Below are 25,254 nucleotides of genomic sequence, written 5' to 3' on the forward strand. Positions count from 1 at the left end.
TGAAAATACTCCCCGGGCCATCAACTGCTTAGACTCAAGGTACCCACACCGGCCAAGCCGTTGGGCACACCAACGCCCTGGGGCCTTGGTTGTCTTGAAACTGCCTTGGACTCCCCTCAAGGGGGGGTGGGGTTTTATCTACCTCTTCCGTTAGAGGGCGGGCACCACAGGGTTGCTTCAGGTAGGCCGGGGAGTGGTAACGCCATCGCGCCATCGCTTTAGCCCAGACGGGGGCAGCTAGTTTGGGAAGCTGAGTGAGGCGATCAACCAAGAGAGGAAAACCACGCACAGGGCTCAGCGTGATAGCTTTCCCTATCAGGGTCCCCAGAAGAATGGAGAGAATCACACAGAAGGAAGCCTTAGGTGTATAAACTATTTTATTAACAGACAAGGCCTACAGATTTATTTCTTCTTGGACACACCCACGGTGCGGCCACGGCGCCCTGTGGTCTTGGTGTGCTGGCCTCGGACACGAAGTCTGCAGGTGAGAAGAGAAGAGTCACAGGTTATATACACAATGCAAAGGAAATGTCTGGGAAGAGAAAGCAGAGCATGACAAATCTCTGGGAGTCTAGGGGCAAGGCAGCAGAGGAGACTCCCACCCCTACTCACCCCCAGAAGTGTCGCAGCCCTCTGTGGGCCCTAATCTTCTTCAGTCTCTCCAGGTCTTCACGAAGTTTGTTGTCCAGACCATTGGCCAGGACCTGGATTTGGAAGAGAGGGTGAGTAATGTTTTACCCACTGACCTCCTACGACTAATTCTAACTAGACACCCTGCCTCTTCCCTAATCTCTCCCATCTCAGCACACACCTGGCTGTACTTTCCATCCTTCACGTCCTTTTGTCTGTTCAAAAACCAGTCTGGGATCTTATACTGGCGAGGATTCTGCATAATGGTGATCACACGTTCCACCTGGCAGGCAGGACAAAGGTCAGATACATACAGAGGGCTTCCCTTCGAAGGCAGGCCCAACCCACAGCCCCCCCTTCCTTGTCCTCACCTCATCCTCAGTGAGCTCTCCGGCCCTTTTGGTGAGATCGATGTCTGCTTTCCTCAACACCACATGAGCATATCTTCGCCCCACACCCTGAGGAGAGGTTGTGGAATTTGGGGTTGAGTCTGATTTTTTTTGGTTGCCTTTATAGCCCCACTATTCAAAAAGCACACAAAGGTCGGGCCTGCAACCACCCAGGGCATTACTTTTCTAGATACAAAACATAACCATTAAACAGGAGAAAAAGTTTTGCTCCCCCCCACCCCCGCCCCCGCCCCAGGGACAGTTCTGAAAAAAAGCAGAGTCTTTCCACACTGCTCAGCATATACAGCTGTCAGATGTTGGCTCTTAAAGACACTGCAGCAGCACCCAAGAGCAGTACGTTCTCATCTCTGCACTGTGGAAAACCAAAGGCTTGATGCTCTCAAAGCTAATACAGCACCAATGCAGCAAGACTAGGGGCTTCTGGATTAACATGGTTGATCAAGGGGTAGGACTGTGGTGCTCTGGGTCTCTAAGGGTCATAATTCTTTTTTTTTTTTTTTTTAAAGATTTTATTTATTTGACAGACACAGCTAGAGAGGGAACACAAGCAGGGGGAGTGGGAGAGGGAGAAGCAGGCTCCCGGCTGAGCAAGTAGCCCGATGCGGGGCTCGATCCCAGGACCCCGGGATCATGACCTGAGCTGAAGGCAGACGCTTAACAACTGAGCCACCCAGGCGCCCCGGGTCATAATTCTTTGGGCAGGTCACCCCATCACAATGATCACTTTTCCAAGATCACAAACTTGGATTTGGTCAATGCCCAGAAATGACCAGGCCACAGGAAGCTAAGTGCCCAAACCAAACTGAAAAGAACTAATGCTTACACTGGTGGCATTGTATCAGCACCAACACCAGTACTCCTTGCCACTTGAACTCATGAAGCAAACATGTGAATAGTGAAGGATGATGTGCTGGGTTAAATAGTGCCCCCCCAATATGTCCATCTAGAATCCCAGAACATGACCTTATTTGGAAATAAGGCCATTGTGAATATAGTTAGTTAAATGAGGTTACATGGGATTAGGGCAGGCCTTGAATCCAATGCCTGGTGTCCTTATAAAACGAGAGGAGAGTGGAAGGCCATGTGATAGGAGGAGCGACACAGCTAAGGAAAACCAAGGATTGCCAGTAACCACCAGAAGACAGAATTCCCAGAGCCTTCAGAGGGAGCATGGCTCTGCTGACACCTTGATTCTGGATGTTTGGCCTCCACAACTATGGGAGTAAGTTTTTGTTGTTTTAAGCCAACAAGTATGTGGTGACTTGTCTCAGTAGCCCCAAGCAATGAGAAGATATTTCCTGTGTGTAAGAAGTGACCTAGAGGGGCGCCTGGGTAGGTTAAGCGTCTGCCTTCGACTCAGGTCATATCTCCTGGTCCTGGGATCAGGCTCCAGGTAGGGCTCCCTGCTCAGCCAGGAGTCTGCTTCTCTCTCCCTCCCTCTGCCCCCACCCCCAACTTGTGCATGCTCTTGCTCAAATAAAAAAAAAAGTGACTTAGAAAATCAAATTATCAGGTTGATTCAGAAGAGACTGTCTTGGGACACTTGGGTAGTTCATTCAGTTAAGCGTCCGACTCTTGGTTCTGCTCAGGTCATGATCTCAGGATTGTGAGATCAAGCTTGCCTTGTGTTGGGCTCCTCTCTCTCCCTCTGCCCCCTCTGCTCACGCATTCTCTTTCTCTCAAATAAATCTTAAAAAAAAAAGAAACAACCCCACAACCCCACCCCCCCAACCGAACAGAAGAGATTAAGGTCTCAAATTTAAATATTTACAGTTAAAATAGTTATGTCTGAGATTTACTTTTAAATGATACAGCATATAGATAAAACAGGATTTTGAATTTCTGCTAGATGATATTTCACAGGGGCTAATTTTCTTCCTTCTACTTTTGAATGTTTAAATTTTTCCATAATCAAGTTTTTAAAGAGTTGCTGTTTTAAAGTAGGCTCCATGCCCAGCATGGAGCCCAATGGAGGAGGGGGGGGGTCCTTGAATTCAAGACCCTGAGATTAAGACCTGAATTGAGATGAAGAGAAGAGACAGATGCTTCATCGACAGACACACCCAAAAGCCTCTGGCTAAGATTTTTTTTTTTTTTTTAAAGATTTTTTATTTATTTATTGAGAGAGACAGTGATAGAGAGAGAGCATGAGAGGGGGAGAGTCAGAGGGAGAAGCAGACTCCCCGCCGAGCAGGGAGCCCGATGCGGGACTCCAGGATCATGACCTGAGCCGAAGGCAGTCGCTTAAACAACTGAGCCACCCAGGCGCCCCTCTGGCTAAGATTTTTGATAGCCCTGTTTGTGGGCTGACATTGACTTGCCAACTTTCTAAGTTAGATCCCTTTTCTCTTCCAAGGAGACCACCCCCATCTTCTCCATCCATAAGAGTTAAGTATACTCAGGGGACCATCACTCATATTTGTGGTCCAAGGGCCTTGACCATATAATAGAAAAGTTGACACCAACTTAGTATTACTCTTGGAAGGTATTTAGCAGAGTTACTCATGGGACAGGACACAAATTCCTCATAAACAAGGCCAGTGGGTACCTCCCAGTGATTATGCCCAACTCCAACCCCTTCCTCCCAGGTTTCCAAATAACCTGCAGAGGGCAGTATCACCCTGATTTAGAGGAAGGGCAGAAGACCAGCCAACCTTAAAGAATACCCATAGCAAAAGTCTACAAGTAAAAACAAAACATTAGGAAGGAATCATGGCATAGAATAATCTTATAGGGTCTGTATTACCTCTCAATATCCTCTTGTGCTTACTGTCAACTTCCACTCCATTCTTCATCCTTCCCCAGCCAATTAATCTCACTTACCTCTTTAGCCACATCTTTTGAAGAATCCCCTCCCTATACCATACTTTCTTCCAGTTTCCAAGTATTACCCCTCCATTCTGGATCCTTAACAAAAGACCCTCTCCTATTCAAGCTTTAGTTCTCTCACCAGAGGAAGAGCTAGCTAGCTGCATTTGCTGGCTCTCCACACAATTAGCAAAAAAATCTCTGTATCATCTATCTCTAGGAATAACCTTTCCCAGTGATAAGCAAAGCATCAGGATCCCTAAGAGACTTATTACAGAGTTCATTAAGTACCTTAAAGTCCTTTGGTTCAATTGTTTTAAGTGGACTACAAAGACTTTGACACATATTTAATGAAAGTAAATACAAAACCAGTTAATTTCAAAGAGGCAGAGAGAAAGGGTTTAACACAAGCATCCCACTGACCATGACCATCTTTTATACAGGCACCCCTTGTTTAACTGCACTATGCAGATATCCTCATTTGTTTTGTTTACAAGCTGAAAGCCTGTGGCAAATCCGGTGTCAAGTCTATCAATGCCATTTTTCCAACAGCATTTGCTCACTTTGTGCTTGTGTCACATTTTGGTAACTCTCAGAGTATTTCAAACCTTTTCATTATTATGTTATAGTGATCAGTGATCACAACTCCTTGAAAGCTCATGATGATTTGCATTTTTTAGCAATAAAATATTTTAAAATTGAGGTACGTACTTTTTTTTTTTAGACATAACACTATTACACGCTTAGTATTAACTACAGTGTAAATGTAACTTGCATATGCACTGGGAAACCAAAACATTCCTTTGACTCACTTTATTGCCTGGAACTGAACCTGTTATACAGACCTCTGAGATATTCGTGTCTGTATTCACTATCCCATTTAAACCTCATAGCAACCCTTAAAAAGGTACTAGTATATTTTACACTGTCTTCCTAGTTTCACATAAAAAAAAAAGGAAGCAATCTTTTTATTTACCATTTAAGAACAAATGAAAGATGTGCTTCCTGCAATAGAACATGAAAAACCAACGGAATCTGATCAATCTTGTGAACCAAAGCTAGAAGATACAGTTTTGATCGAACAAGTTATCTATACAGTATTTATGTTTCCTTTAAATTCTTTGAAACCAGGCTACAGTATCCGTGGATCCATTCCCTAACACTGTATGAGCACCTATTATGCACCAGAAGCTGGGGACTGTGAACAAGATAGGACTGTCCCTGCCCACCCCCCCCCCCCGTAATCATTGGCAAAAAACACATTCAGCCATATCCACAATTACACGTATTACACAACAAAAAAATACGGTGGAATAAAGACCCCCACTGGAAGGCTAGTTCGTTAGGTTGGTCAAAGAACACATCCAAGCTTGTGCTCACCGACCTAATGCATACAATGAGCCAAATACCGGTTCCCATCAACTGGAAATGCATTTCATTCACCTCTGGCATTGGAATAAATGCCCTGCTTACGATGTGGTAATACTCCCTCCCACTTCCCAACTATAGGTTTCTTCACACTTGGGAGTCTGTTGGCATTTCTACCCCCCACATGGACAATTACACAATTTCTAGGGCATACAGATTTCACAGGAAGGATTGCTGTTATGATGCACTGCTGTAGGAGACAGAAACCAAACTTAGAATGAACCTCACAAGAGGACCATGGCTGATGGTCCAGTAAAATTTTAGCGAATTCTAGTAGACGAGCCAACCCACTCCCCATCCCCTAGGAGAGAAGTATCTTGGCTTGACCTGACTGGCTTTCATTACTTACCTTTTGGGGCAATTGTGGTAAAGGATTAAAGGAACTAGTCACTCTTTTAACCATTATTTTACCCAGCAGCTAAGGTGATCTGGTTGGAACAGGTTTCCTCGACCTTGCCTCACTAAAGCTGTCTTAACAACTCCAGTGTCATTTATATGCTCCAGTCCTTACCCTACTTTACCTTAATTGCAGTGATGGCAAAGGCTATTTTCCGCCGCCCATCGATATTGGTGTTGAGTACACGCAAAATGTGCTGGAACTTCTCAGGTATCACTAGAGACTGACAGAGATAGGGGGAGAAATCAGGCACTGTGAACTACCATCAAACAGTAACCTCAAAGAGGAACGCCAAGCTTGTCATACAGGGAGCAACGACCCCCCCCCCTTCAGTTTTCTCACAACAAACTCGTCAGTCTTGCACGCAGCAGAACACGAAGTGTTCAGGCTCGGGAAAACGCAACCTCCGGGAAGGGGCAAATCTTCTGCCCGTTCCCATACGTACACTCTGAGTGGCGGGAACCTGCTGTCCCCATTCACACCCAAGACTTTTAGCCGCTTTCGAGCGCCCTGGGAGCGACTCTGCCTCTGGCCCACTCCCCAGAACTGGGTGTCTTCAGTCCTTCCTTCCCAGGGGTGCGACTCAAAGATTCACACAGAATGTTGCAAACCCCCAGAATAGGGCATTTCTAGCCCCCTAACAGCAGACTTTCCGTGTCCCAGTTCCGATGTCGCCGGATCCCCGCACTGGTTCTAGTCTTACCATGGCGGCGGCCCTAGCGGCGGCGTGTAGGCCTCCTGTGGAAGAGAGACCGGAAGTGACGTAGTATCATTATATAGCAACCAGGCGGAAGAGGCGGGGCGACCATGCTGAAGCGCTTCCGAAAACCGCTGGTGCCAGAGCCAGTTCGACTTCTGAGAATCTCTCTTGGTAGCCACAACTTCCGGTGCGGTCTCTTTACAGTTCGTAAAGTTCTTGAGCGTGAGAGCAACAAAGGTTCCGGGGTGAGATTGTGCGTAAGACGCCCAGTTCCCATTTGCAGCTGGGTGAAGTGGTTAGGCTGAAAGGGGAAGGCTGGAGTCAACAACCTAATTCAAATATCTGGGAACGGTTTCGCGCTCTGCAAGACCCTCTAAGATTTGTTGGTCCACCGCAGGGCGGACTCACAGCGACTGACAGCTGCCGGAAGTGAGGCTGCGCGGAATGGCCGCTGCTGCGACCATGGCGGCAGCTGCCCGAGAGCTGATGTTGCGAGCCGGGGCCTCAGATATGGAGGAAGAGGAGGGCCCGCTGGTGAGAATGCGGGGCTATTTCTCTTGCGGAGTCTTGTCCGGTGGTCCTCGCGTCAGAAAGGCCCGGGCTGAGTTTAGGCACAAGAGTGGGGGCGCGGCTGCTACCGGTGATGCTACCTGTGTGGCTTTCCATATCCCTTCTTGGGATCGGGCCTGAGTCTGAGCGGGAATCAGAATGGCCGAGAGTCAGGTTTTAGAGGCAGAATTTCAATTAACTTCCAGATTTTGCGGCAGAATATAGAGAAGCAGTGTAGTGTAAAAGTTAAGAACATGGCTTATAGTCAGATTGCCTGGGTTCTAATTCCAGCTTTGCCTCTTGCATGCTGTGTGTCTTTGGGCAAGTTGACCGACTTCTGTGTCATACTTCCCACACCTATAAGGTGAAAGAACTAGTAAGACTTAACCATATAGATCGTTGGTTATGATTAGATGAATGATGTATGAAAGATGGTACCTGGCACGCAGGTAAACACTGTTAGCTGACATTTCTAGAAGGGCTAGTGATCTCCACAGGGATTGTGATAAAACTCCTAGGATAGCAGGAGTCTGGGTATCCTACATTCAACTGTAAGTTCTGCTCTGTTCTCTGCAACCCCTGATTTTTCTTATTGGGACACCTCTACTCTCTTGGTGGCTTGCAAGTCTCTTTGTCATATTCCCTATCCAGAAGCCCCAAGTAGTAGATTGGGTACAGCGTGAAATTCTTGGAATTTTTTAACTCAGTAAAATCCCAGCCTGTCCCCACCTTCCCCCACTCCCTGAAGGTATGTGGATTATCCCATTATATTTGTTCTCCCTCTCTCTTCCTTGTCCTTTCCCATTAACTTGTCCCTCTTCAGGGGGGTGGTCCTGGTCTTCAGGAGCCATTACAACTTGGAGAATTGGACATCTCCTCTGATGAATTCATCCTGGATGAAGTGGATGGTAAGTGATGGTACGACGTGGATGCAGACTGCTTCTGATTTGAGAGGCATGGGGGCTGGAAGTAATAAGGCAGGAATTGGTGTACAGATGTTCATTTGCGGGAGAGGGCGCTGTGGAGCTGGACCCTTACGATAAACTTCTATTTCCAGTTCACATTCAGGCAAATCTGGAGGATGAGTTAGTAAAGGAAGCTCTTAAAACGGTGAGGCTTTCTGCTATCCTGATCTGCCCCTCTGCTTACCCTCCCCTCAAAGAAGAAAAAAAGGAAACAGTCTCGCTTTTATAATATTACCCTGGTGTCTTATCCTCTAGTCCTTTGTTATCCTGTCCCAGTATCTCTTCACTGCGACTTTCTCCTAACCTGTTGTGTTTACGTTCTCCCAGGGTGTGGATCTCCGTCACTATTCAAAGCAGGTTGAGCTGGAGCTACAGCAGATTGAGCAGAAATCCATCCGGGATTGTATCCTCCAGTAGAGAAAAAGGGTGATGTTATTAAAATAGGGGTTTTGTGGAGCATGGTGCAGGCAGCCCAGCAGGGGCTGACATCTTCTCTCTGAGGTTTCTGTCATCGCAGGGAAAAATTGGAGTGGTCCTGCAGGTCTGAGAATCTCCAACTTTATGGTGAGGCCCCTTGACTTTTTGTGGGTCAGATATCCAAGAGAGTGAGAATATAGCATCTTTGCACAACCAGATCACAGCCTGTGATGCTGTTCTTGAGGTTAGTAACCATGACCTGTGACCCCTAATAACCCTGAGCCAGATCGTGGTCTCTGGTGTCATTCTTTAGGTCATCAGCCTCAGGTGGGGATAGTTAGATTCACTTTCAGGATGACCTCGGCAGCCTCTTTTGTTGTTAGTGCCATACTAATGTTACTTGCCAGTGACCTTTGGGGCACCTCTTACCTCATCACCTGCTACCCTCAGGGACTGATATTGAAGACTTCACCAATAAACTTAGGTGGCACATTTGTCCCCTGCCAACCCTGTGGCGCTCCAGCAACATCTTCTGTCCTCCCCCCAGCGCATGGAGCAGATGTTGGGAGCTTTTCAGAGTGACCTCAGCTCTATCAGCTCTGAGATCCGGACACTGCAGGAACAGTCAGGAGCCATGAACATTCGGCTTCGAAACCGCCAGGCAGTTCGGGGAAAACTTGGGGAACTTGTCGATGGTCTGATAGTGCCCTCTGCTCTGATCACGTGAGTTGCCAGTTTGAAGAGTTACAATGTCTATAGCAGGTAGATGGCCTAGGGTGACCTCCCCTACTTACCACATGGGTTTCCGGCTTCAGGTCATCAAGCGCCTTCCAGAAACTGATGGGTGGGTTGACAACTCAACCTTGATGTATGCTTTAGGCATCCAAGATTAGGAATTATCCAGGGTTGGGCATTTATTGGGGGGGGGGGTGTTCAAGGCTCATGGGCATGAGACAGAGGGGAGGTTTCAGGAACAGAAAACTTTGTACATACATCCTGACTACATGATTCAGCATAAGAAGGGAGAGGCAACAGGCTGGATGTAAGGGATGGGGTTTGGGGTCTAGCAATGTCCAGGTCTCTCTCCTAACCCCTTCCACCCGCCCCTGCTACCCAGGGCAATTCTGGAGGCGCCAGTGACAGAGCCCAGGTTCCTGGAGCAGTTGCAGGAGCTGGACGCCAAGGCAGCTGCAGTCCGAGAGCAGGAAGGTAGAGGGACAGCAGCCTGCGCTGATGTCAGAGGCATACTCGACCGGCTCCGGGTCAAGGTGAGGGGTGGGAATGATACCCCAGAGATTACTAGAACCAGCCTCCCTGACATCTTCAACCTGGGTTTCCCTGGCAGTGCGCCCTGTAGCCCGTCCCCAAGAACTTCGCCCTGCCTTTACCTGGCAGAGCTCATCGTCATGTCTCTGGGTTCCCCTGAAAATTTTCAGAAATACCAAAGAGGTATTCTCCACCCTCCATCCTCCTATATTTAACATGTGGCACTTCCCCTCCTGTTTCCCAAACAGCCATAAGGTTGCAGCTTAATGCCCTGTATTTGGTCCCCCCCCCCCCATCTAGGCGGTGACGAAGATCCGAGAGTTTATTCTTCAGAAAATTTATTCCTTCAGAAAACCAATGACCAACTATCAAATCCCCCAGACGGCCCTGCTGAAGTACAGGTCACTGCCCAAAGGAAGCGCTCGGGATGGCCTCTGAGCTGTCGAGCCGCCCGTGTAGTGTTTGCTTTCTTGGGGGAGGCAGGGAGACTGACTTGTCCCCGGCACCCCCCAGGTTCTTCTATCAGTTTCTGCTGGGCAATGAACGAGCAACAGCGAAGGAGATCAGGGATGAGTATGTGGAAACACTGAGCAAGATCTACCTGTCTTACTATCGCTCTTACCTGGGGCGGCTCATGAAGGTGCAGGTGAGGCCAAAGAGAGAGGCATTCCTAGGCACGTGGTCTGGGAAGAGGGACCACACCTGGTCAAGACTGGACAGTGGAAAAAAATTTTCTTATCACACCGTGGGAAGAGATGGTTACCAGTTCTCTCTTCTCTTTTTTCCTAGTACGAGGAAGTTGCTGAAAAGGATGATCTAATGGGTGTAGAAGATACAGCAAAGAAAGATATCCTAGAGCTGAGGAACCCACCTACTAGTCCTTGACAGTGAGGGTGCCTCAAAGACACTGCTTTTTGCCTTTTTCTCTGGGGCCTAAACCTTTGAGAATGTGATAAAGGCTATGGCCCCCCTCCCCAGAAAAAGTCACATGCCTTTTTGACACATAGTTTTGCATATGATGTCAGGGAGGGTAGAAGCTCTCTGAAGTCCTTTCCCAGGTGTCAGGGGGAGTGGGGCCCTGGTACTGGGAAGGAGGGACATCTAGGCTGTGTCTGGCTGCCTGCAATTCCTGAAGGTACTGAGCCTCTGTGTTTGTTACAGTTGTGATCTTATTGTTTTCCCTGACTCTGACCCTTCACGATTCTTCTCGAAGCCTTCCCTCCGCAGCAGGAACACCATCTTCACCCTGGGGACCCGTGGTTCTGTCATTTCCCCCACTGAACTGGAGGCCCCCATCCTGGTGCCCCACACCGCCCAGCGGGGAGAACAGAGGGTAGGAGAAGGAACAAGAGTCAGTCATGAGGGGATGCCGAGCATGGGTGGGGGGAGGCCAGACCTCTAGGCAAAGCTCCCCACCCTGCAGTCCCCTGTATCAATCCCCTTAGAATTGGGAGTGGCCTTCTTGGGTCACCCAAGTGTTCTGTGATGGGAAGAGGGTTGAGACCATTGACTTCAGGACAGATAGAGGGCGAGACTGGCTGAGGGGAATGTCATGAGGCAGGTTGTGGAAGTGGGTGGCATAGTAACAGCAGGTGGGGGTGGGTTCTTCTCTTGTGCCCCTCATCCCCCTCCCCATTTCAGTACCCATTCAGGGTGCTCCTTCACAGCCTGTATTTGGGTTAGATGGGAAGGGCCTCCTGAGCTCTTATTACCCAGGCTTGTTGATTTTTCCAGCGATATCTATGGGAGTCAGTGTTGGGGGTCCATCCCTTCTGTCTCTCTTTTTCACCTCTCCCATCCTCTCCCATCCTAGTATCCATTCGAGGCCCTCTTCCGAAGCCAGCACTACGCCCTCCTAGACAATTCCTGCCGTGAATATCTTTTCATCTGTGAATTCTTCGTTGTGTCTGGCTCGGCTGCACACGACCTCTTCCATGCTGTCATGGGTCGCACACTCGGCATGACCCTGGTAAGATCCCCAGCTCCTGTGCTCTTGGATCCCTTTGTCCTCAGTCCTCTGCAGCACCATAGTGGGGTCATAGCTCTGGTGGTACCGAAACCAGGACCCCCTCATTCTAAAATGTCTAAGCCTAGTACAGAGTATATGAAACCCTCAAAGCTTGGGGTCCCTGAGGCTACCCCTACTATTGACCCACACCCAGGCAGTAGCATCTGAAAACTAAGGGCCCCCGAAATGGTGCTCAGCCTTGACTTCTACTATGATGGGCTTGTGAGCATAGATCCTGATGGGCAAGGCAGCAGGACCACCTGAGTGGCCAGTGGACAGGGAAGGAGGGGGCATTTCCCGAGAGCTCACTCCCTTCCCTCCCAGTGCTGCATCCCCAGAGGAACACGTGCATTTGTCCATAGCCACTGGGGACAGAGTAACAAACATCCTTTTCCAATACTCTGTCCCTGAATCATAGAAACACCTGGAGTCTTATCTCACGGACTGCTACGATGCCATTGCTGTTTTTCTCTGTATCCACATCGTCCTCCGATTCCGCAACATTGCAGCGAAGAGGGATGTTCCTGCCCTGGACAGGTCACTGAGCTCTGGTCCTTGATGCCCTTGAACCCTTGGTCTTACATGACCCTGCCCTGACCCTTGGGCTGCTACTGACCCGACACCCTGACTCTTACTCCCGTTCATCTGCCTGGGGATAGTACTGCTTTCTGACTCACCTTTCATACCAGTCCTGCCTCCCCCAGCCCTCAGCTGTTAATTGGGTTCCCCCACAGAAACCCGACCACCATCCCCCCACATTTCTTTTTGGCCTTTTAAGTTTTTATTTTAATTCCAGTTAGTTAACATACAGTGTTCTATTAGTTTCAGGTGTATGATACAGTGATTCAGCAATTCCATGTGTCACCCAGTGCTTATCATGATACCCCCCCATTTCTTGCCAGCTGATCTCTGATTCTGATTAAGCCTGCAGGTACTGGGAGCAGGTGCTTGCCTTGCTGTGGCCACGATTTGAGCTGATCCTGGAGATGAATGTCCAGAGTGTCCGAAGCACTGACCCTCAGCGCCTTGGGGGGCTGGATACTCGGCCCCACTATGTGAGAGAGGGCAAGGGTAACAGAGGGGTTCCTGAAAGGCAGGGCTCTTAGCTTCACTGTGGGGGTTGGCCAGGTTCCCAGTTGTGTTGTGGGCCTGGCTGGATACTGGGCACACTGTGTGTGGGGGGCAGTCTAGGGGCAGGGTGACTCGGGCACCGTTGGGTAGAGGGATTGGGGGTGGGAGTCACAGAGGTTGATTGGCTAGCTCCTAGGGACTTGGGAGGTTGTGTTGGTTGGGCGAGGGGGCCGATGTGATTTTCTTCCCACTTTCTCTCCCCCAGATCACACGCCGATATGCAGAGTTCTCGTCTGCTCTTGTCAGCATCAATCAGACAATTCCCAACGAACGGACAATGCAGCTGCTGGGACAGCTACAGGTGAGGGTGGGCAGGAGAGACTTCCCGGCGGCTAGGCTGTGGCAGTGGCCTGGAGTGTGACGAGGGCCATGTGCTCCTGCCTCCTCGTGGCTTTTCCTCTTCCTTCTGGCTTTTCCAGGTGGAAGTAGAGAATTTTGTCCTCCGAGTGGCAGCCGAGTTCTCCTCAAGGAAGGAGCAGCTTGTGTTCCTGATCAACAACTATGACATGATGCTGGGTGTGCTGATGGTACAGACACCATGTCTCCCTTCCTCCCTACCCAGAGAGTCTGGCTTCCCCTACTGCTCTGTGAGCTCCGGGAGGACAGGGATGATGTTGGTCTTGTTCATGTATTATTCTTGGTGTCTGGCCCATTGCCTGGCCAAGTACAGTAAATGGGGAAGGAAGAGGATATCCTGAAGTGAAGGGCTGCTTTTCCCCACGCTTGAGATTTCCCTTTGTCTTCCCTTAGGAGCGGGCTGCAGATGACAGCAAGGAGGTTGAGAGTTTCCAGCAGCTGCTCAATGCTCGAACACAGGTAGGGGAGTGGGGAAGAAGAGAGGGACAGTCTCGTGTGCTATTTTCAGTTCTGTGTGTGTGTGTGTGTGTGTGTATCTGTGTAGGGAGTGGCACTTAGAGGGCTTCAGGTACACAGAATTGGAACTATTGGTCTGCTTTATTTTCTTTTGTGTTTTTTTTAATGGTACGTGTGCCCCTGAACACCCCACATACCTTGGCGATAACCAGCATCAAACAATGAATTCTTCCTCACCCATTTCCTTGCCTGTCACTCTTTTAAATCTCTCGACCTAATATTGTGTTTACCATGCTCTTGCTTTTAAAAATACGCCTTTAAGTATGGCAAAATGATGATTACTTAGTTTTATTTATTTATTTCTAAGATTTTTTATTATTTATTTATTTACTTTTTTAAAGTAACCTCCATGTCCAACATTGGGCTCAAACTCACGACCCCAAGATCAAGAGTTGCAGGCTCTACCCACTGGGCCAGCCAGGCGCCCCCATTTAGTTTTATTTTTGAGTGACATAAAAGCAATCACAGGATTTTTTTCATGCATAATTTTTCCAACATTGTCATATTATTATATATGGCTGCAGCTTATTCTTTTTCACTTTATATAATTTTATGTTGTGTGAATATAACGTATTCTGCAGGTAGACATTTGGATTATCTAGTTTTTTGCTACTGTGAGAATTGTTTTGTGAACAATTACGTCTCAGTGCATGTAGATGGAGATAAGTTTTATAAAAATTTCTCTTTGAAGTCAGCATTGGCTAGTTGCTTATAGGGTTTGCCGGCAATCAACTTTATGAGACACTGCCAGATTGTTTTCCTAAGTGGTATACCAGTTTTTCCCTTACCAGCAATGTGTAAGAATTCTCACTGAGCAATATTTTCTCCAACACATGGTATTATCAAACTATCTTTACCGTTCTGGTAGGTATTTTGTTGGGGGGTCTTTATTTGCATTTTCCTGATAACTAATGAGATTGAGCATCATTTCAAATGTTCAAAAGTCATACAGATTTTTCTTTTCCTGTAAAATATCTGTCATAGCATTTGACCTTTTTAAAATTGGGCTATTTGTATTTCTTTTTGATTTAGAAGAGCTTTTTTATATTTATGAAACCAATCTTTTGATAGGTTGCAGATATCTTTCAGTGCTTTATCTATTTATTTTTTATTTTTATTTTTTTATGTTGTTTTATGGTGGACAAATTCTTAATTTTAATATGATTGACTTTACTGATCTTTTCTTGATTTTTCTGTCTCATTTAAGAAATCTCGTATTATCCCAAGGTCAGAAAAATATACTACATTTTTTTCTTAATGTTACAGAATTTTGCTCTTTTATGTTTAAGCTCTAAATTTACCTGGAATTGGTTTTGTGTATGATGTGAGGTAGGAATCTAATTTAATATTTTATATATAGATAGTAATGGGCACAGAACCATTTATAGAAAATCCCTTTCTTTCTCCACTTGATCTACAGTGTGCCTCTATTACGTAGAAAACTATAAAGATGTATGTCTTGCCTCTGTTCTATTCCATTGATCAATTTGTCTAACCTGCAGTGCAGTTTTAATTATGCTTTGTAATTATGCAAATTCTAATTTTTTCAGGAGGTTCTTATTATTGGCCTCTTGATTTTTCATATAAATTTTATTGTCAGCTTGTAAATTTTCACATTGAAAAAACTTTAAGGATTTTGATTGGAATTGCATTGATCAATTTGGATCAGTTTGGAAAAATTGATAGTTTGTGATATTGAAACTTCTCATCCATGAACATGGGCTTCCCATTTTTTAAGATATTCTATAATGTTTTTTGATAACCTTTTGTAATTTTCAGCACAAAGACATTGCAGATCTTTTGTCAGTTATTCTTAGGCAGGTGTAATATGCAGATTTCACCCCCTAGGAGTGAATAAATCCTCTCTAATCCTTTGCCTTTAATTTCTTACATCTTTGATCTCCTACTGTTCTGGCTAGGATCTCTTTGACAATGTTGAGCAGTTGAGTTGAAGGGTAATATTGAGAACCCCTATCCCGTTCCTGATTTTAAAGGGAATGCTTTAATCATTTCCCCATTAGGAGTAATGCTGCTGTGAGTGTTTTCGTAGATGCCTTTTATCTGGTCAAGAAAATTCTTCTCAGTCTCTAGTGTGCTAGGAGTTGTTACTGTAGTTATTCCTATTAGGAATAAATCCACATTTATTTAGGAATAATTACTAGGAGTACTAGGAATTACTAGGAATAATTACCACGTTTTTACTTTCTGGTTGTTCAGGCTTTCTGATCTATTTTGGAATTTGTCCTTTAAATAAACTGTTGATACTTAAATATTATCATTTTAGAAAGAAATTTTCTTGTTGTTTGAACTGCCAATAGAAATGCTATTGGTTTTTGTATATCAACCATATAGCCAGCCACCTCCTTAACTTACAATTCTAATAACATTTCTGGAGTTTGTGTGTGTGTGTGTGTGTGTGTTTCTATATAGGCATGACAATTTTAGTTCTAACTTTCTAATCCTTAAGTCTTTAATTTCTTATGTCTTTTTCTTACTGTACTGGCTGGTACCTCCAGCACAAAGTTGAATAATTGAGTAGAAGTGATGATAGTGAGAACCTTTATCTTTTCCTGATTTTAAAAGGAATGCTTTCGTCATTTCCCCAGTAAGAGTAATATTGCTGTTTTATAGATACCCTTTCTCAGGTTAAGAAAATTTTTTATAGTCTTGTTTTATAGGCTTTTTATAGATACCCTTTCACAGGTTAAGAAAATTCCTTTCAATACCTAGTATGCCAAGTTATTATTATTACTATTTTTCATTACATATCAGTAATTCATGTTTTAAAATTCCAGTATGATTTAACATACAGTGTTATATTAGTTTCAGGTGTACAATATGATGATTCAACAAATGTGAACATTTCTCAGTGCTCAAGATAAGTGTACTCATAATCCCCTTTATCTATTTCATCCATCCCCCACCTGCCCACTCTGGCAACCACCAGTTTGTTCTCTGTATTTAAGATTCTGATTTTTGGTTTGTCTCTTGTTTTACTTCGTTTTGTTTCTTAGATCCTACATATGAGTGAAAGCATATGGTATTTGTCTTTCTCTGGCTGACTTATTTCACTTAGCATTATACCTTCTAGATTCATCATGTCATTGCAACTGTCAAGATTTTATTTATTTTTGTGGCTAATATTCCATTGTATGTACATACCACATCTTTGTTCATCTATCAATGGACACTTTGGTTGTTTCCGTATCTTGGCTATGGTAAATAAGGCTGTAATAAACATGGGGGTGCGTATGTCTTTTCAAATTAGTGTTTTTGTCTTCTTTGGGTAAATACCCAGTAGTAGAATTACTGAATCATATGGTGATTCTATTTTTAATTTTTTGAGGAACCTCCATACTATTTTCCATAGCGGCTGCACCAGCTTGCATTCCCACCAACAATGCAAGAGGGTCCCTTTTTCTCCACATTCTCACCAACAGTTGGTATTCAATTCCTAGTATGCCAAGAGTTGTTATTTATTAAAATCATTGAATTTTTTATTAAGAATATGTGTTTTTTCTGCAATGGTTGAGGTAATTATATGGCTTTTGTTCTTTATCAATTTTATGGTTTATGACATTTGTAGATTTTAGAATGTTAAACAATTCTGGATTTGGTCTAATTCATTTAGAATTTTTGCTTCTTTGTGCATAGGTGATATTGGCCATTGATTTTCTTTTCTTGTAGTATCCTTGTATGGTTTTGGTACCAAAGTCATACTGGATTTGTAGAAGGAGGGGGAAAGGAAGTGTACCATTTTTGTTTCTATTCTGAAAGAGTTAAGATTAAAATGATCTCTTCCCTGAAAGGTTTCATAGAACTTGCCAGCAAAAGCATCCTTGAAGATTTAAAACAATGGAATTCCCTCAGATTACTGCTTTTATTGAATTCTGCAGGTTTGAATATGTAGCGTTTTAAAAATAATTCAGTTCTAAAATAATAATAAAAATAAAATAATTCCGTTCTAAGAATTTGTATATTTCAGTTATTTCTTCTTCGCTCCATGAGGTTTTTTTTGGAGGAGTGTTTAAAATTTCTAGAAGTAGTTTTCTTATTTATCTTTTTGTTATTAATGTCTAATTTAATTGCATTGTGGATGGAGAACGTGGTTTTTGGTGCTGATTTTTGGAAGTTTGTTTAGATTCACTTGTGGCCAGTTACATGATCAACTTTTGTAAATGTTCCATGTGTGTTTGAGAAGAACATGTATTCTTTAATTGCTAAGTGTGGAGATCCAGGCCTTTTAATTGTATTGTTCACATTATGTACATCTTTACTGATTATTTTTGTGTGGGCTTGACTTATCAATAGTTGGGAGATATGTTTGAAATTTATAGATTTGTCACTTTTTCACTGCAGTTTATCAACTTTTGCTTTATATAGTTTCAGCTTATTTTATCTAAATTCCTAAAAGGTTAGAATCGTTAGATCTTATTGGTGACTTGAAGTATTTGTCACGATATAATGACCCACTTTAGCTCTAATAATTTTGTCTTAAAGCCTGTTATGTCTGATACTAACATAGCTCTGTCGGCTTTAGTTTGATTAATATTTGCCTGTTAACTTATCTCCATTCTTCTACTTTCAGCCTTTTTATGTTTTTACATTTTAAGTCTTTTATAAATTGCATATAGCTGGAACTTTTAAAAAATTGGGTTATCTGCCTTTTAACTTGTGATTTAATCTGTTTATTTTTATGATGATTAATGTTACATTTGGACTTTTTTCTACCATTTTTAGTTTTCTTTTTTTTTTTTAAGATTTATTTATTTAATTTGAGAGAGAGAGAGCATGAGAACTCACAAGCAGGATGGGCAGAGGGAGGAGAGAGAATCTCAAACAGACTCCACACTGTGTTTTTTTCTGTTTGGATTTCATATTCCATTCTTTTAGCATTTGTCCTTTAAATACTTCTTTGCATATTTAGCTTGACATTTAAACCTAATATTTAACCGCTCTCCCAAACATATGTAGACTTTAAAACATTGAAAATACTTTAATGCTCCAGTCGTTCCTCCCCCTTCTGCCTTCCATGCTATTAGTGACCAGTATTTTATTTCTGTTCTACTTTTTTTTTTTTAAGATTTTATTTATTTATTTGAAAAACAGAGGAAGCACCAGTGGGACTGGGGAGGGGAGGGTATAGGGAACAGGAGAAGCAGACTCCCCTCTGAGCAGGGAGCCCTACACAGGGCTTGAACCCAGGAACCTGGGATCATGACCTGAGCCAAAGGCAGACACTTAACCAACTGAGCCACCCAGACGCCCCTCTGTTCTACTTTTAATTGTTGCCATTTTATAGTGACAGCTTTTATCTGGATTTCCATGCATGTTTCCCAGTTTACTATTCCTTTTTAAAATTCAAATTATCTTTTTGGGGTCATTTTTCTTCTTCCTGAAGTAAATCTTACAGAAATATTTCGGTGAAAGTTTGTTGGCAGTAAACTTCATTTTTGTTTTTATATAAATGCCTTTATTTTATCTTTGTTAGAAAAAGATAGTTTTGCTGGCTTACTGTCACATTCTAAATTACTTTCTCTCAACATTTAGAAACGGCAGTCTGTTCCTTCTGACTGCTCTTAAAAGATCCTCTTTTCTTTGGTATAATGAAGTTTTACCACAGTATATTTAGATGTGGATTTCTCTTTATTTATCTTGTTTGGTATCTTGTGTTTCCTGGGTCTTTGAATTTATCTTTTTCATTAATTTGGGAAAATTGACAGCCTTATTTTTTTTTCTAAGATTTTATTTATTAATTTGAGAGATAGAGCAAGAGAACACAAGCAGGGAGAGGGGCAGAGGGAGAGGGAGAAGCAGACTCCCCGCCGAGCAGGGCTCTATCCCAGGACCCTGAGATCATGACCTGAGCCGAAGGCAGACGCTTAACCTACTGAGCCACCCAGGCACCCCTCATAGCCGTATCTTTTCAACATTGTTTTTTCTCCATTCTTTCTTCTTTCTTTCTGGGGTTGGGTTAGTTTTAGGTTAAACTTTCCCATTCTTCTCTCTTAGTAAAATAAACATGTAAGAAGACCAGAAAGAAAACTTGTCCTCGCCTGCAGTTAGGTGACCAGAGGAAATGTCAGCTCTGCCTTCAGAACTGCAATTCCCTTAAACCAGAGGGCTCTGCTGAGAGCAGCTGAGGTGCTGTGAGATTGGCCAGAGAGCCACCTGGCATCAGTGCTCTCAGTCCTTTTTGCTGGGCTGCTTCTTGATACTGTGTGTGGGAAAGATTGCTGGCCAAAGCCCAGTGCACTGTTTCCCTCTGGTCAGCTCCTCAGCTGTCAGAATATTCTTTTTTAATTTTTTTTCCCAAAACATTCTCTTTTAGTTGATAGCATAAAGAAAGCTTCCAAGTCTAGACCACTGCTGTCCAATAGAAATACAGTATGTGCCACAAATAGGAGCCACGTGTAATTTTAAATTTTCTAGTAGCTACCTTTCAAACAGTAAAAAGAAATAGATGGAATGAACTTACTATATTTTGTTTAAGCTGCTGTATTCAAAATATCATTACTTCAACATATAACCAATAAGAAGTTGGTAATTATTTAAATTTTTTCCCATATGAAGTCTTTGAAGTCTGGCATATATTTTATGCTTACGGCATATTTCAGTTACAACTAACCCCGTTTCAGGTGATTGATAGCTACATGTGAGTCATGGCTACTGTGGTAGACAGGACAGTTCATTGCTCTTAGCTGAACTTCCCTTTGCAGTACACTCCCTGTGCGCCCCACTGTTACATTGTTAAGAGTGGGTTATTGCATTTGGGCAACTGGAATAGGTTGAATTTGGTTATTTAATCTCTGTTCAAAGTGATATTACAAATGAAGATCCCTCAATTATAGAAAGATCCATTCTTGGGAATGTCTCCCCAGTCTCATATTAATTACCTGATGTCCTTCAGTGAATGTAAATGGATGGTTTGTGGGAAGAGTGGAAAACTTTTTTTTTTTTTTTTTAATTTTTAGAAAGAGAAAGTGGGGGGTGGGGGAGGAGCAGAGGGAGAGGAAATCCCAAGCAGGCTCCGCCCTGAGCCCCACACAGGGCTCTATCCCATGACCCTGAGATGGTGACCTGAGCCGAAATCAAGAGCTGGACACCTAACCCACTGAGCCCAATGTGGGGCTTGAACTCACAACCCCAAGATCAAGGGTCACATGCTCTACCGACTCAGCCAGGCACCCCAATTTTAACTTTTTATTGTGGGAAATTTTTTATTTTTTTTTAAAGATTTTATTTATTTATTTGACAGAGAGAGACACAGCGAGAGAAGGAACACAAGCAGGGGGAGTGGGAGAGGGAGAAGCAGGCTTCCCGCCAAGCAGGGAGCTCGATGCAGGGCTTGATCCTAGGACCCTGGGATCATGACCTGAGCCAAAGGCAGAGGCTTAACAACTGAGCCACCCAGGCGCCCCTATTGTGGGAAATTTTGAATGCACATGCTAATATAGAGAATGGCATAGTGGACCCCCCAGGTGCCATCCCCCAGGGGTGGCACCCCCAGGTACCATCACAGATCTTCTTCAGTCAGTAACTACTCGTGGGTAGTTTTATTTCATCTCTATCAGCACTCATTGCTTATCCTTCCGTGCCTGCCCCCCAGTTATTTTTTTTTAAGATTTTATTTATTCATTTGACAGAGAGAAAAAGAGAGCACAAGCAAGGGGAGGGGCAGAGGGAGAGGGAGAAGCAGGCTCCCTGCTGAGCAGGGAGTCCGACGTGGGCCTCGATCCCAGGACCCCAGGATCATGACCTGAGCCAAAGGCAGACACCCAACCAACTGAGCCACCCAGGCGCCCCACCCCCAGTTAATTGGAATTAAATCATACATCATCACTTCACCTGTATCAGGATGTGTTTTAAAAACCACAACATATTACACTTTAAAAAAATGATCTCACTTAAAAGAGCTAGTATTCAGATTTTTCCAGTTATCTCATAAATGTTTTTCTTAAAGATTTTATTTATTTATTTGACAGCACAAGTAGGCAGAGTGGCAGGCAGAGGGAGAGGGAGAAGCAGGCTCTCCGCTGAGCAGGGAGCCGGACGTGGGGCTCGATCCCAGGACCCCAGGATCATGACCTGAGCCGAAGGCAGCTGCTTAACCAACTGAGCCACCCAGGCGCCCCTCTCATAAATGGTTTTTATGGTTCAAATCAGCACCCATGTATGGTCCATACATATGTCTCTTTATAATCTATAGAGTACCCTTCCATCTTTGCTCCCCTCCTCAGTATTCTTTCTGTGGAAGAAACAGTCACTGAGTCATTTGTCATGTAGAATAACATACAGTCTGGAGTTTGCGGATCACATTCCATGGTGTGGCTAAACTGTTTCTTTTCCCCATAAGTGTGTAGTTAGATGAAAAGGTTTGATCAGATTGCAGTTGTTTTTTTTTTTTTTCCAGGATAATTGAGAGCTAGTGGTGTGTACTTCCATCAGGACACATAATGTCTTTTTGGTTCCTTTTCTGTCAGTAGCCATCGGTGCTCACTGCCTACATCCACAAATTAGATTTCTGTACCTCTCAGTGTCTAAAAATTTTCCATCTCCTTATCTCTCTGTGCTTCATTCTAAGTTATTTCTTCAATTATAAATTTCAATTAGGTGTTACCATTCTTTGGGTATTTCTAATCTGCTGTTTAACCTGTTGACTTTTTAAAGTTAAAAACATTAAAAATTTTTAAGTCATTTCTTAAAAATTTCATTTTGTTTCAAGTCTGTCCATTCCTAATCTTGAGTCGTCATCTTTGTGTCTATATTTTTAATTCTTTGAACGTTTCGTACAGAACGCACAACCACTATATATCTGACAGTTCTGATGTTGGCAGTCTTTGGAGGTCTGAGTCCATTGCTTATTGTCTCCTGCCTCTCATAGTAGTTTCCTTTCTTATGTGTCTGACGATCTTTGAGGTCATTGCTCGATCTTAGTCAGGGGGAGTCATATGGGCCTAAAATGGGGTTGAGGATATTTATCTGTCAAGAGGATTTGCCTCTGCTTTTGCAGTGGCTGAAAGATGCAATCCACCTCCATCTACATCAGCACCCCTTTGAGGCTCTCGCGAGAGACCTAGGCTCCGCCTCTCTACTTGTATCTGGCGTCAGGCTCGGTTTCCAGAGAGCAGAGTTGCCATGGCCATTTGCCTTCTGGCAGCCCTGCCTCTCCCAGCTGCCCACCCCTCTGGTTCCGGCCCTGATCCCAATTTCTCGTTGCTCTGCTCCTAGCTCAAGTTTAGTTTTTTGGTTTTTGTTTTTGAAGAGGGGGGACTCCTTGGAGATTTCCCCCACCTCTTGTGAGACCATTGGTGTCTTCAAGTATATAATTTGCTCTGGGAGTATTCTGAGGAGCTGGTCAGTCATGATGCCGGAAGTGGGGAAATCTCTTGACACCAGGACACTTGACTCTGTGTATGTGTGTGTGTTTATTTCTACAGGAATTCATTGAAGAGTTATTGTCTCCCCCTTTTGGGGGTCTGGTGGCATTTGTGAAGGAAGCTGAGGCTTTGATTGAGCGTGGACAGGCTGAGCGACTTCGAGGGGAAGAAGGTATGAAGAGGATGTGGTAGTGGTGGGGTCATTGGTAAGGGGAGTGGAAAAGAAAAATGAGAGGATGCAGATTCCACGGGGAGGGGTAGAGCAGAAAAATGGGGTTGGATGCTGAGGAGGGCTGTGCCTTGTGGAGGATTTAGGGGTCAAAGATCACCTAGCCAAGTCCTCCTCTGACACCCTCCCTTTTTCCTCCTGCCATCAGCCCGGGTTACTCAGCTGATCCGTGGCTTTGGTAGTTCCTGGAAATCATCAGTGGAGTCTCTGAGTCAGGATGTAATGCGGAGTTTCACCAACTTCAGAAATGGAACCAGTATCATCCAGGTGACTTGTAGCTCCCGGGCCTCACTCCCCTCCCAACTCCCATCACTAGTGGTTTTCCCTGGGCTCAGCATCGTCCAGGTGACCCTTGATCTTCAATATCCAGCATGCCCAAAGTTCTGGATGAGCCCTAGCCTGATTCCTAACATCATCTTTAGCACCACCACCCCACAGCCTGATCCTTCCATGACTTTCTCTGACCAGGGAGCTTTGACCCAGCTGATCCAGCTCTATCATCGCTTCCACCGGGTGCTCTCTCAGCCCCAGCTCCGAGCTCTCCCTGCCCGGGCTGAGCTCATCAACATTCATCACCTAATGGTGGAGCTCAAGAAACACAAGCCTAACTTCTGATGTGCTGGACCCTGGGATCCACCGGCCTTCTCTATGGACTTCTGTACCCCGTCCCAGACTCTTCACCTGGGGTTTCCTTACCGGTTTTCCGCCTGCCTCCCAGGTCCTTGACATGCCTCACCCTGCCTTCATTCTCCAGACCCTGCCTCATCAGGATAAGCTGGATCCCCTTGTTTTCAGGTATACTGAAACCTGGGACCACTTCCTCCTGGGCTTCCAAAACAGCCTTTATCATTTTCCCAATTTCACCACCCCTCACCCCCTGCACCCAAGTTCTCTTCCCCCAGTAAAACCTTCACTGTCTCAATATCTGGTTTACTCAACTCTTGTCATCGTGTCCTGAGGCGCAAAGCCTCAACTCTTGGAATTGGTGGCAAGGCAAGTCATTTTTTTTCCTCCACTCAGTGATTTCTTTTCTGTAGCTTTTTGACCTAAGATCTCAGAAACTTGAACACTAACCAGTCCCCTCCTGGCTTGAGAGTTACTCCAAGCCCAGTCTGCAGAAAACAATAAATATTTAATATGACATAACACTCTTTTCCCATCTCCTTCCTCCTGGGACTTTCAGGTGGCCCCCATTTCTGCTCCAGGGTCACCTTTTGGCTGTGGCTACCTCCTGGGCTTACCTCCCTTCTGGTGGGTGTCCAGAAAGAAGGGGTACAGATAGTAACCTTTAACCTCTAGCTGCTTCAGGCCAAAGAAATGGCTCCATTGGTTTCACGGAGGGGACTAGTTCATAAGTAACCAACTTGATGGAGGAAGGTGGCCTCTGGTTAAAATGGCAAATGCCTCAAAAAATAAATAAAATGGCAAATGCCTCAAGGGCTGGGAACATGGCTGTGCAGCCTCAGGCACTGTCCCACAGGCTACCTTGGTTCCCCAACACGGGCTTTCCTTGCATCCCTCCCCACCGAGCTGACCCTGGGACTCTCTCCTCTCCTACAACATCAGCTCTTAGCTCCTCTGGTTGTGGCTGGCACAGCCCTTGCAGGGGTAGGACAGGGGCAGCGGTAGGACAGGTTTCCAGAATGCCTATTTCATCCATTTCTGTGTTTTGACTTGGGGCCTTCCTGCTGCACCTGTACACCTCATTTGAACTCAGACTCTAGACCGGAGAGACACGGAGGCGCCTTTAAGTCTTTAGGGGAAAGGCGCAGGCAGTCCGGAGAAAATGATAATTTGGGGATGTTTCCTTCTCCCCTATGGCCTGAGCATTCCTTCCCAGGTCCGAACGAGTTACGGAAGGAAAATGAATTCTGCCCCCCGCTTAGGCCCTCTGGATGCGGGCCCAGTCGCCGAGGCAGGGAGGGGAAGGGTCTTCAAAGGCGCCCCGAGTTTGCCAAGCGCTGGGTCCGGGTCCGCTCCGCCGGAGGGCGGTGAGAAGGAGGTGGACGCGTCGGGAGGCGGAGTTGGAACGGCCCTGGCTGGCAGGCTCTCCCGATTGGCTG

The 25,254-nt window shown here is 45.0% G+C and overlaps 2 protein-coding genes across 3 annotated transcripts; one reads left to right on the top strand and one right to left on the bottom strand.

The window, feature by feature from the left end:
- Window positions 1–359: 359 nt before the first annotated feature.
- Window positions 360–6,482, bottom strand: RPS18 (ribosomal protein S18). The gene is made up of 6 exons (XM_036093670.2): window positions 6,377–6,482; window positions 5,798–5,896; window positions 1,002–1,088; window positions 812–913; window positions 613–704; window positions 360–478 (listed from the first exon to the last, which is right to left on the bottom strand). The coding sequence occupies exons 1-6, from the start codon at window positions 6,377–6,379 to the stop codon at window positions 403–405; spliced, it is 459 nt and encodes a 152-aa protein (XP_035949563.1). The 5' UTR covers window positions 6,380–6,482; the 3' UTR covers window positions 360–402.
- A 120-nt stretch (window positions 6,483–6,602) lies between these two features.
- VPS52 (VPS52 subunit of GARP complex) lies at window positions 6,603–24,337 on the top strand. 2 transcript variants are annotated; one of them, XM_078055495.1, is made up of 21 exons: window positions 6,608–6,626; window positions 6,771–6,907; window positions 7,746–7,830; window positions 7,980–8,032; window positions 8,215–8,290; window positions 8,481–8,548; window positions 8,852–9,027; window positions 9,422–9,572; window positions 9,871–9,971; window positions 10,084–10,216; window positions 10,360–10,417; window positions 10,770–10,903; window positions 11,384–11,539; window positions 11,997–12,115; window positions 12,510–12,633; window positions 12,915–13,010; window positions 13,129–13,236; window positions 13,460–13,525; window positions 23,023–23,134; window positions 23,340–23,458; window positions 23,660–24,337. In XM_078055495.1, exons 2-21 carry the CDS (start codon window positions 6,818–6,820, stop codon window positions 23,804–23,806), a joined length of 2,172 nt encoding a protein of 723 aa, XP_077911621.1. In that variant the 5' UTR covers window positions 6,608–6,626; window positions 6,771–6,817; the 3' UTR covers window positions 23,807–24,337. The 2 variants fall into 2 exon arrangements, with proteins under 2 accessions (XP_077911620.1, XP_077911621.1); XM_078055494.1 differs by having other exon boundaries at window positions 6,603–6,907.
- The last annotated feature ends 917 nt before the right edge of the window (window positions 24,338–25,254 follow it).

The sequence above is a fragment of the Halichoerus grypus genome, chromosome 9 (genome assembly GCF_964656455.1).
Source record: "Halichoerus grypus chromosome 9, mHalGry1.hap1.1, whole genome shotgun sequence".
Lineage (NCBI taxonomy): Eukaryota > Metazoa > Chordata > Mammalia > Carnivora > Phocidae > Halichoerus > Halichoerus grypus.